The sequence below is a fragment of the Salvelinus namaycush genome, chromosome 2, assembly GCF_016432855.1.
Source record: "Salvelinus namaycush isolate Seneca chromosome 2, SaNama_1.0, whole genome shotgun sequence".
Classification (NCBI taxonomy): domain Eukaryota; kingdom Metazoa; phylum Chordata; class Actinopteri; order Salmoniformes; family Salmonidae; genus Salvelinus; species Salvelinus namaycush.
The window spans coordinates 46,425,981-46,438,291 of record NC_052308.1 but is presented as its reverse complement, the minus strand read 5'-3'; the positions used below and the strand labels follow the sequence as shown (position 1 = coordinate 46,438,291).

The following is a 12,311-nucleotide window of genomic DNA, read 5'->3' as shown; positions in this document are numbered from 1 at the left end:
GTTGTGCGTGTGTGGCGGGGGAGGCGTAGCTCTGCTAATCTGAAAAATCGCACAAAACAGATTTGGCAGGGAATACTATTTGTGGATCAGTGATTCTACACCTCACTTTGCTCATGCTGATCCTCTCCAGCAGACTCGGAAGTTAAAGCTTAAAAATTGATCAATTAGGGGCAGTTAAAAAGGGGAGAATCAATTAAACCGGCTACCCCCCCCAAATTCATTACAATATACTTCCATGGTTGGTTTCATTGTCTGTGTTTACACAGGCATCCCAATTCCGATATTTTTTTCCACTAATTGGTCTTTTGACCAATCACATCAGATCTTTTTTAAGACCTGATCTGATTGGTAAAAATACCAATTAGTGAAAACAAGACAAGAATTGGGCTGCCTGTGTAAAAGCAGCCAAAGACTCTCCTTTAACTGACCCCAATTAAAAAAATAAATGCAAAAGTCCATTGGAGAGGATTCGATCCACTTGAGAAAAGTGAGGTGTAGAATCAATGATCTACAAATAGTATTCCCTGCCAAATAAAAGGCTTTGTGCAATTAAGATTCACAGCACTACGGCTCCCAAGTCTAAGGCGATCCTCCCACCAAAACACACACGCACAACCCGACATTGATTGATTGGAGACAGCTTGTGTCAACTGAATAACATTTCCTAGGATTTCCTACGTGCAGCAAACCTAGTGGATAATGCTGAAAATAAATGGTTAAAGCACAACACCACAAAAAGTGCCCCAAACTCCTGGCCCTAGTCATCACAAGTATAAACATATTCCACAAAAGTGGAGATCAAAATTGTATAGCATTAAAAAAAAAAAATCTATAGAGTTTTAGTTTAACGTTACATAAAGCTATTAGCAGCAGTTAGTTTAAAGCTAAATCAAGTATTGCATGGTTCATAAAAGAGTTTAAAGGGTGTGATATAAAAATGTATGAAATACAGTACATTTACATTTTAGTAGATTATCTTATCCAGAGTGACATACAGGAGCAATTAGTGTTGAGTGCCTTGCTCAAGGGCACGTCGACAGATGTTTCACCTAGTTGACGCGTGGATTCGAACCAGCAACCTTTCAGTTACTGGCCCTACGCTCTTAACCGCTAGGCTACCTGCCACTTATATACAGTAGCTAAAGTTAACAACAGATTTTCTCCTGCATTATTGGTTCTTTAGAAAATGAGTATAGAAAATGGAGGAAAATTGTATCGTTTCCCTAAATACTTTGGCTTGACCACTACTTCAGCTGAGGGGAGGCAAAAAAGCCTCCTTGGCGACTTGAGCTAGCAGATGCCTTGCTCTTGCTTCCAAATCTGTAAAATTACACAAGAAAAAAAAAACATGAATCTCCATCACTAGGAAGAAATACAACAGACAGCTAAATACCCATTCAAGGACAGATAGAAGCACACATTCAGCGAATTAAGCACTGATGTAATCCAAGCTAATGAGAATTTTAAAAATGTAAAGGTTGACAAATGTATCACCCACGAAACACACAGAAGGAACATTACTCAAAACTAAAACAAACATCAGGGTCATGTTAATTAGGACACGCAATAGAAAATGTTTTGGAATGTTAAACAATCATTAGCATTTTTTTATTGGACCAGGTACCCCTTCCTGTTTCAGTAAGTTTTCTTATTTGGCTCCTAATGGAACACAACCCATTTGAGACACAACCCATTTGAGCATTTAAGATCTTGGGGGCGCCCTATGTTTAGAGTGTGCTGCTTACATGGTGGTGTTTGACAGGGTCTTCTTCATTCGCTGGGACAGGGAGCTGGAGGAGGGAGTTTTGGTCATCTGGTGTTCTGGAGTGGTCACTGGCCCCAGCATGCTCACTGGTTGAGGGAGAATTAACACATTCAGGAGAACATTACCTCAGACTCGAGAATATTGTGACATCTTTTTAGCACATTCCCCAAACACTACGGCCATAAAAACCATTCAAGTTTGAGTTAAAATAAAGGATAAATGATATGTCTATGGGCCAGGAGAGACTGGTTCTCAGTAGTGTTTACCTTTGTGGTCAGGAGTGTTGTAGCAGTTAGCATTGCCCTTGACCATGTTGTCTGCGTGGGCCTGCTGCTCTACTGTGTACTGGCTCCAGTACTCATGAGGAAGGTCCAACAAGCGCTCCATCACCTGTTTACATCAATAGGAATCAAAAACCCTGTTGTGTGGAGACAAACACTCATTTCTGTATGGTGAGAATCATCCTTATTAAGTATTGAAAGAGTACTAAATTACAACACAAATCGTATGTTAAAAACTAGACAGCTGATAACCGACTGTCCACATCCTTCAGGAAAAAAAAATAAAAAACAGAAGAAAACAAACCATACATTTAGCAGAGTCATATTTGTATAGTTCCACACATACCCTTGGTTGTCTGTTGGTATCCTGCAGGATGGTCATGGGGTCTGGTTCTGGGACGGCATGGCCTACCAGGGTGGGCCCGAACACTCTGGCCAAGTTGGTGACGTCCATCTTGGTATCTAGTACACACTGGGCCACCCTAAAAGAACCAGAAGTCAACCATTTCAGAGAGACTCAAGTGAACGGAGCTTCTGCAGTGCCTTGTGAAATCAGGACACTTAAAACTTGCCTTTGATTATGGAGGGCGGTTACCACAGATTTGAAAATGACATTGACGGTTACATTTACCAAACATCCACCACCACAGTTTACAAACAAATACAGGTAGGGGCAGCACTTTTGCCTGGAAATAGAAAGTGACAGATTTGCAAAGTGACCGTGAAGGGGTGGAAGCGCTGCCGTACCTCTGCAGGTGGATGGCTAGATAGGCCAGAGTGTCTCTGTTGGGTTGGGGCAGCTCACTGATGGTCTGGTAGATCAGCGCCAGGCTATTGTCATCATCCTGAATTTCTGTGGACAAGACAAGAGTAATCACAAGGTAAGGAAACAAATGTGTAATTTTGTAATTTGGGTGAACTATCCCTTTAATGTATACCTGAATGCACTTGAACATAACGTCTACGTTTTAAAAATCTATTTAACCCCTTAAAGACAGCCGACTGCCAAGGACGGACCTGCAGCCACCATGAAGGCGCGGTTGAGGCGGAAGGTGAGGAGGGGCTCAGGGAGGTTCCTCAGGAAGTCCTTGAGGAGGCCCGTGACACAGTGGATGTCATCCACCTTGGCCAGGGCCGGCACCGTCCTCCCCCGCAGGAACCTCTCCTTCAGCTCCTTCACTATGCGCCCCTCGCCTGACACACGGTACAGACCCGTCTGAGAGGGGCGGAGGAGAAAAAATAAAATAAAATAGGGCAGGAATGTTAACAGGCAATAGGGACAGACAACAGGAATTATCAAGGTAAAAATACATTTGTTACCAGAGCTAATATCTGAAAATATGACTGATGTTCTTTCCTTTTATCAAAGTGAATTTTGTAAGTGCTAAAATGGATGCTCACCTCATTTAAACCCCTGTGTTCGATCTCTTTGACACAGTGGACCACTAGGGCTGGGATCATGGGAGAGGAGGAGGGAGCGTAGTCTGCAAGGGTGCTTGGCTACAACACAAGAGAGTAGAGGTCGACCGATTCAATCGGAATGGCCGATTAATTAGGGCCAATTTCAAGTTTATTACAAATCGGAAATCGGTATTTTTGGACGCCGATTATTATTATACTTTTTTATTTTTTTTATTTACACCTTTATTTAACTAGGCAAGTCAGTTAAGAACACATTCTTATTTTCAATGACAGCCTAGGAACGGTGGGTTAACTGCCTTGTTATGGGGCAGAATGACAGATTTTTACCTTGTCAGCTCAGGGATTCAATCTTGCAACCTTAGGGTTAACTAGTCCAACGCTCTAACCACCTGCCTCACGAGGAGCCTGCCTGTTACGCGAATGCAGTAAGAAGCCAAGGTAAGTTGCTAGCTAGCAATAAACTTATCTTATAAAAAACAATCAATCATAATCACTAGTTATAACTACACATGGTTGATGATATTACTAGTTAATCTAGCATGTCCTGCGTTGCATATAATCGATGCAGTGCGCATTCGTGAAAAAGGACTGTCGTTGCTCCAACGTGTACCTAACCATAAACATCAATGCCTTTCTTAAAATCAATACACAGAAGTATATATTTTTAAACCTGCATATTTAGCTAAAAGAAATCCAGGTTAGCAGGCAATATTAACCAGGTGAAATTGTGTCACTTCTCTTGCGTTCATTGCACGCAGAGTCAGGGTATATGCAACAGTTTGGGCCGCCTGGCTCATTGCGAACTAATTTGCCAGAATTTTACGTAATTATGACATAACATTGAAGGTTGTGCAATGTAACAGGAATATTTAGACTTATGGATGCCACCAGTTTGATAAAATACGGAACGGTTCCGTATTTCACTGAAAGAATAAACGTTTTGTTTTCGAGATGATAGTTTCCGGATTCGACCATATTAATGACCTAAGGCTCATATTTCTGTGTGTTATTATGTTATAATTAAGTCTATGATTTAATAGAGCAGTCTGACTGAGCGATGGTAGGCACCAGCTGGCTCATAAGCATTCATTCAAACAGCACTTTCGTGCGTTATGCCAGCAGCTCTTCACAATGCTTCAAGCATTTATGACTTCAAGCCTGTCAACTCCCGAGATTAGGCTGGTGTAACCGATGTGAAATGGCTAGCTAGTTAGCGGAGTGCGCGCTAATAGCGTTTCAAACGTCACTCGCTCTGAAACTTGGAGTAGTTGTTCCCCTTTCTCTGCATGGGTAACGCTGCTACAAGGATGGCTGTTGTCGATGTGTTCCTGGTTCGAGCCCAGGTAGCGGCGAGGAGAGGGATGGAAGCTATACTGTTACACTGGCAATACTAAAGTGCCTATAAGAACATCCAACAGTCAAAGATATATGAAATACAAATCGTATGGAGAGAAATAGTTCTATAATAACTACAACCTAAAACTTCTTACCTGGGAATATTGAAGACTCATGTTAAAAAGGAACCACCAGCTTTCATATGTTCTCATGTTCTGAGCAAGGAACTTAAACGTTAGCTTTCTTACATATTGCACTTTTACTTTCTTCTCCAACAGTTTGTTTTTCATTATTTAAACCAAATTGAACATGTTTCATTATTTATTTGAGGCTAAATTGATTTTATTGATGTATTATATTAAGTTAAAATAAGTGTTCTTCAGTATTGTTGTAATTGTCATTATTACAAATAAAAAATAAATTATTAAAAAATATCGGCCGATTAATCGGTATCGGCTTTTTTTTTGGGTCCTCCAATAAATCGGTATCGGAGTGAAAAATCATAATCGGTCGACCTCTACAAGAGATACAGTTATGACATGCAAAGTTTGGAGAAGGCATTCGAGACAAAGATGGTACCAATACAAATTCATGAATGGTGTCCAGAATATACCAAACCATACGCAGGTAAACCCTGAATCCGATATGAAGAAAATAGCATAATGGTGCTTATACAGCAATAACTGACCAAGTGTTGCAAATATGAAGTCTTGTCAATCTATGCATGTATAACTAACTACACAGGTTCAGTACCTCTCTGGTCCTGACGGGTGTGCTGCCTGTGGAGACAGGGTTGCACGGCAGGGGGCAGCGATCACGGCACTCGGGGTGAGCCACAATCCTGCAGTCCTGGCACCTCAGGCAGAGCTTTCCAAACTTGGTCTTCCTTCCGCAGGGCACGCAGAACTCTGACTTGATAACCTGAGTTAGAAGAGGGCCAGAACAGAGACTCTCGGCTTGAACGTGTAGATGTCGGACAAATCATTAGATGGTAGATAAGATTACTCAATTTAAGACTTAACTGGGTCAACAACCTCAAGTTAATTATGTGACAAAAATATTTTCCCAATGCTGTTAAAAAAATAAAAATAATAATCCTAAAAACAAGGTACAGGCAAAAACAATAATGACAATGTGTACCGTTTTGGCGAGGAATTCGTGCTTTCGGACCCCGCCTTTGGCTCTGGGTGTTTTGAGTGGGGGCGGAGCCTCACTGCATGGGGTGCTGGGTGCCTCGCTAGCCGTCTCTGATTGGTCAATAGTAGTGGTACTGTCCCAGCCCTGAGGATCTGGAAGAACAGATATACAGTTACAGATATAGCAGGGAACCATTGTCATCTCCTTGAAATCTAGTGGCAGTTGCTGGGATTGACAAAAAATGGTGTTTATGCACGAAACGTTTTCAAATAAGGATGAATCTAGGCTTGCTAGTGGCGTCTCACCAGTCCTGCTGCGTATCCAGTAGCCGGGCACTGTCTTGATGGTGGACACGGCCTCCACAGGACCTCCATTGATGGGCACTGTGATGGTGGTTTTGGTCACTATGGAGTCATTAATCTGCAATAATACATACATATCTTGTGATTGACAGGAAATAATACTCAAAAAGGAGAAAGCAGACACAGAAGCAACATCTACTTTTTTATGTAAAGATACTGGTCTAGTGACCAAAATCCAAATCAAGTGAGACTTGGGTCAGAAATTAAGTAATTTTGTAGATGTTGTATTAGCTTCACTGGAGTTAGTTTCAGAAGCCTGCATTGAGTAGTACCCTCTCCGATGTTCGGCCACTGGACCGGGGTTTCTTCACCACCTGCTGGGGTGGCTCGGCAAGGTTTCTGGAAGAGCGCTGTGGAAACAAATAGGAACGACTTAGCTAACCAAACTTTCAGATGACTGAGCATTGTAGATAACCTGGCACTTATGACAACATTTCCACTCCATCCTTGACTACAGATCCTTTAGATATAACATTTGAAAACAAAATTAAGAAGACATGTACATTTCTATTGTGAATCTGTCAGGCTCTAAACTAAATAGTAACTCTCCACACACCCTTTTCTGGCGCTTCCTCAGTCGCACCGTCCTCATCACAGAGGAGTCCTACAGGGAATAGAGAATGGTGACTCCATTGTTCATGTTTAGGAGAATATTAGGTAGTATTAGTGTGGCTATATCTACATTTAAAAAATATAAAAATGCAACAATTTCAAAGACTTTACTGAGTGACAGTTATATAAAGGAAATCAGTCAATTTAAATAAATTCATTAGGCCCTAATCAATGGATTTCACTTCTGGGAATACAGATATGCATCTGTTGGTGACAGATACCTTACAAAAATAAATTAAATAAAAAATAAAGAGAACCAGTCAGTATCTGGTGTGACCAGCATGTGCCTCATGCAGCGTGACATCTCCTTCGCATAAAGATGATCAGGCTATTGATTGTAGCCTGTGGAATGTTTCCCTACTCCGCTTCAATGGCAGGTGAAGAATCCGGAAGTGGAGGTCCTGGGCTGGTGTGGTTACATGTGGTCTGCTGTTGTGAGGCTGGTTGGAAGTATTGCCAAATTCTCTAAAACGACGTTGGAGGCAGCTTATGGTAGAGAAATTAACATAAAATTCTCTGGCAACAGCTCTGGTGGACATTCCTGCAGTCAGCAGGCCAATTGCACACTCCCTCAAAACTTGAGACATCTGTGGCATTGTGTTGTGTGACAAAATTGCACATTTTAGTGGCCTTTTATTGTCCCCAGCATAAGGTGCACCTGTGTAATGATCATTGTGTTTAATCAGCTTCTTGATACACCACACATGTCAGGTGCTTGGATTATCTCGACAAAGGAGAAATGCTCACTAACAGAGATGTAATCAAATTCGTGCAATTTTTTGAGAAATAAGCTTTTTGTAAGATTTCTGGGATCTTTTATTTCACCACATGAAACCAACACATTACATATATGTTGCATTTATTTTTTTGTTAAGTTTATTTGACTACTTTTTCTATTTTGGCATATTGTATTCATGTCTTTTTGTGATGGCGCACAACTACAATGCCCAAGACAAATGGCCCCTTGGGGAAAATGTAAAGTGGATATACTTACCAGAGAATCATCCGTTTTGTCATAGCTAATGTCTGACAACAAGGAAGCAGATTCATCTATGGTGGTTAACCTGAAAGACATGAAGGGAAGCTTGGTTATGATCACTGTTCTGAATCAGAACAATCTGGGTCATATTCACTAAGGGCCCGATTCAGACTTAGGAACTGTACGCCCATCCTACACACTTCTCAGTAGTTGGCATTCAGACTTACCTTATGCAGGTGCATAGCGGGCTTTGTAGGCGTGGTTCCCTTGCGTGCCCTGAATAAATGTCATTCAACTGCTGAAAACTCTCCCACTTGCTGGCCAACAGATTTCCTCATGGAGTTCATTCAATAGGGGTTTCAGTACATTTATCTAAAGCCATCCCTTTAAAATTTGGTGTACAATTAATTTGAATTTTCTCAACAGAATATATGGAGAATATTAGGGATCAATGAAAGAAAGCCATGTAAATGCATGCATATTAATCTCATTTTCAGCACCAATTGGTCAATTTAAAAATACTCTGATCTTGTATGTCATTTAGAGTTAGGAAAGCATTTATTAATAAAGGTTTGGAGAGCCTTCACGTACTAAATATAAATCGGTGAATCAGAAATACAGTGGTTTGAAGGTTGCCATACTCAATTGTTCAATCCATTAAATATTAGAAGGTGAGAAAAGTGCAGAATAGGGGTTGAACTGTAGTCCTCTAAATCTACCCTAATAATCCTCACCAATGATGGAACTGTATGACAACGGTCCAGTTGTCGTGAACCGTGCGCCAGGCTCCAGGTTTATACTGCTACGTATGGTCTATATTGATTCAAAAAAGGCTACATGTCCCAAATTACTGCACAACTTGTAATACGTTAGCCTATTATGATCCACTATTCCTAGAGATCCACAGGGGATTTACTTTCCATTTACCCCCCCCTCCCCACCCTTTAACTCAGGTCGGAATCCCCCCCCCCCCAAGCATTTAACTGAAGCAAACGGCCGAAAGAGGCGTTTCTGAATTTGTTCAAAAACAAATATTTCTTATTTCCCATTGCAAACTTCTTCTTTTTTTGCGTGCTCTGATGAACACAGCCCAGACAAGGCTGATGAGGGCCTACTAGAGGAGTGTACAGTACCTGCGGCTGGTGTTGAGGTCGGTGTTGTTCTTGGCGGCCTGTGCGGCCTGGGAATGGGCGTTGAGGAAGGCCAGGGCCGAGCGCTGCTCCTCGCTCAGGTGGAGGCTGCTGCTGGAACCATCCGCCACCAGCAGATCCCGGATCAGCTGGATCTGACGCTCCTACGTACACGGTAACACACACACACACACAGTAACACACTGATCAGGAAATTACCCAATGATGTCATAGCCTTCCAAACAGTGTTCATACTAACTCATAGGCTTATTAAATCAGGCTTTAATGCACAATTAATTGGTATAGACAGCCTGGTGTAAATGCTCCTTACAAGCCAGAATGTTTAATAAAGTTGCATTTGAACTAACTCTTCCAGGTTGTCCGTGTGTTTGTCCTTCTTATGCTCGAAATTTGCGACAAAATATCCACAGGAAATGATTGTTTACCTGACTTTTTAGAGCTCCGGTGCTGAAGTTTACATTTATTTCACCTGCCACACGCGCAAAACCATGTTGACTTCAGTTAGTAGGTATGCTGAAGCCAGCAAGTGTTTACATGGTTTTGCACATGTGCCAGGTGATAGTAATGTCAACTTCAGTACAGACCCTCTAAAAAAAAGTCAGGTAAACAATACTTTGTTGCAAATGTCAACCACCTGAAGGACCAACACAACAACCGGTAGACTAAATTCAAATGTCATTTTATTCTACATAAAAATACAAATAAAAAAGGTTTATTGTGACATACACCAGATAGTGAAATGTGTTGTTTTACAGGGTCAGCCATGGTAGTAGTACAGCGCCCCTAGAGCAAACAGGGTTATGTGCCTTGCTCAAGGACACCGACATATTTTTCACCTTGTCGGCTCAGTTACTCAATCCAGCAATATACCAATTAACTGTGTATTACAGCCTGATTAAAATCAGACTAACTCGTAACTACTAACTAATTAACCATAGTGGTCTTCAAACTTTGCCCTCTATTTAACAATGAACATCACAAAAGAGCAGCATTTCCCAATAGAAGCCAACACAACTTTTATGATGTACCACACGTTTAACATACTGTCATTTTTCTAGAACTGTACCAACCAGTTTCTCATAGTCAGACTCAACCCGCTGGCGCCGTCTGATCTCCACATCCACCTGGTTGCGTGCGTGCTTCAGCTTGACCTCCAGAGCCCCCCTCTCAGTCTCCGTTTTGGTCAGCACCTCCTTGCATGCCCCAAGCTTCTCATCACACTGGAGCCACTTCCGCCTGCAGTCCTCAAAGTTCAGAGCCATCTGGATGAACTCTGGGCAGAAAAGCAAGGGGATGGTTATTGTTTAACGATCTGCCTTTTCTCTACAGACCTGTTGATTCCTTTGAAGTCAATCTCCCCCATTGTTTTGTTTTTCAGGTGAGGAGTGTGTGTGTGGGGGGAAGTTAGATTTGCACCAGCTAGTGAGAAAACCTGCAATCTCTGATATGCCATCCCTGATATGCAATGCCTGGAGAAACACTGATCTCCACCGTCAACCAAAAGCATTCTCCACTAGTCACTTACGTGGTTCGATGCCCTCAATGAGAATCTCGGAGTGAGCAAGCAGACTCTGGAACTGGTTGTGCAGGTTCAGCACGGTCGATTCCATGTCCTGATAAAGTAATGTTAAAAAAATGACAAGAGGAAACAATCACGTGACAGAAACCCAGCAGGGGACTTGATAAAATATGTTCCACTATATTCCTCTCTGGCTTTATTTATTTGGTAGTTATAACGTGAGCTAGCAATTTTTTTAAATAATAGATAGGCTAGCTAGCGTGCGTAAGCTATTTTAACAGATTGAAATGGACTCACTTCCATTTCTTTTGCAAGCAGGCTAGCTAGTTAAGTTAGTTAACTTCAGTAAACAACACTGACAAGAAAACAAAAACAGACACTTACTGCGTCAATCCTTCCTAGGACAGAGTCTCGCGGCTGATGTTTCCAACTGCTGTCAAAGGCAACTTTTATTGCAATTCTTGATAAACAAGCTACGTTGTGTGTCTAGCCACACCTGTCTTATCTGGTCCCAGGCATTTCAAAACCTGGCGCCAAGGAAGAAGGCGTTTCTTTGGTATTATTGACGCATTACTGCCCCCATCTGTGTTGGAGTGTAAGTATGCTTACAATCGGTAGGCCAAAATGCATTAGGCCTGCTCTAGCATTTTAGATGCCCTAAACGTGGTGTTGCAAATTTCCTGCAATACCACACATTTTGCCATGACTTATGCCATAATGATATCTGAGTGAGTGTGACTAACAAAATCAATGGGGGTCCCTTGGAGGTCAGGGCCCCCGGGCACGTGCCCTGCATGCTCGGTCGGTATTAGGCCATGATTACTAAAAGTTTAGATAACTGGCTAGACTAACTTACCAATCTAAAAACTGGTAGCTGACATGACTAATTTAGTGACTGTCAGTGACTGACAGAACAAGAGAAAAACTGCTGAAGCACAACCAAATTTCGATCTTGCACGTACGTGTATTCTGCTATTCTGGCTATCAACAGTAAGTTGGGACCCCGACTGGGTCCCCCTAGTCACCTTGGGCCCTAAGCGACCGCTTATGACGCTTATGCCTGGAGCTGGCCCTGGTACAACTGCCTTGTAAAAACCCATGTTGAAAGAAAATTGCCAAGTTACGTTCTTCTTTAAGACACCGATGCGATAGGGAGGAATGCCTGTGAGTTTTCAAGCCTTTAGTCAGACACTGGAGCCTGTCCTCTTTCACTTGGTCTGTCACACATGGGACGTACCCCCGCAGCATCATTAATCAGCCCAGGCTGGCATATCTGGGCCCTGCAGAAACTCTACTGTGTCATATAATGAGAAGAACACACACTCGTATATAGAGACACACAAATAGTCCGCTCACACACACACACACACACACACACACACACACACACACACAAACATGTAAATGCGCACTCAAATGTGGATGCACATGCAAACACATAGTGAAAAACACTCATTACAGACACACTAATTTACACATCGCCTACTACATAGGCCTGCATGCAAATATGGACATCGGACACATTATCTAACAAACACATACAAACACTGCATACGCTATACAACATTTACATTTAGGTATTTAGGTAGATGCTCTTATGCAGAGTGACTTGCAGTCAGTGTGTTCAACTAAGGTAGATAAGCGACCACATGTCACATTCATTGCAATACAAAATGTGCATGCAAACACACATCTGTACACCACAGGATGCTGTTGTGGGGAGAAACGCTCACAATACTGGCCGGAAC

At 42.1% G+C, this 12,311-nt stretch overlaps 1 protein-coding gene across 1 annotated transcript; it reads right to left on the bottom strand.

Moving 5' to 3' along the window:
• Positions 1-1,035: 1,035 nt before the first annotated feature.
• Positions 1,036-11,069, bottom strand: LOC120064120 (rac GTPase-activating protein 1-like). The gene is made up of 17 exons (XM_039014482.1): positions 10,948-11,069; positions 10,570-10,657; positions 10,115-10,317; positions 9,027-9,187; positions 7,909-7,978; positions 6,859-6,906; positions 6,575-6,652; positions 6,246-6,360; positions 5,944-6,092; positions 5,557-5,724; positions 3,448-3,546; positions 3,064-3,262; positions 2,794-2,899; positions 2,393-2,528; positions 2,032-2,155; positions 1,746-1,851; positions 1,036-1,320 (listed from the first exon to the last, which is right to left on the bottom strand). Exons 2-17 carry the CDS (start codon positions 10,652-10,654, stop codon positions 1,245-1,247), a joined length of 1,923 nt encoding a protein of 640 aa, XP_038870410.1. The 5' UTR covers positions 10,655-10,657; positions 10,948-11,069; the 3' UTR covers positions 1,036-1,244.
• Between the last annotated feature and the right edge of the window lie 1,242 nt (positions 11,070-12,311).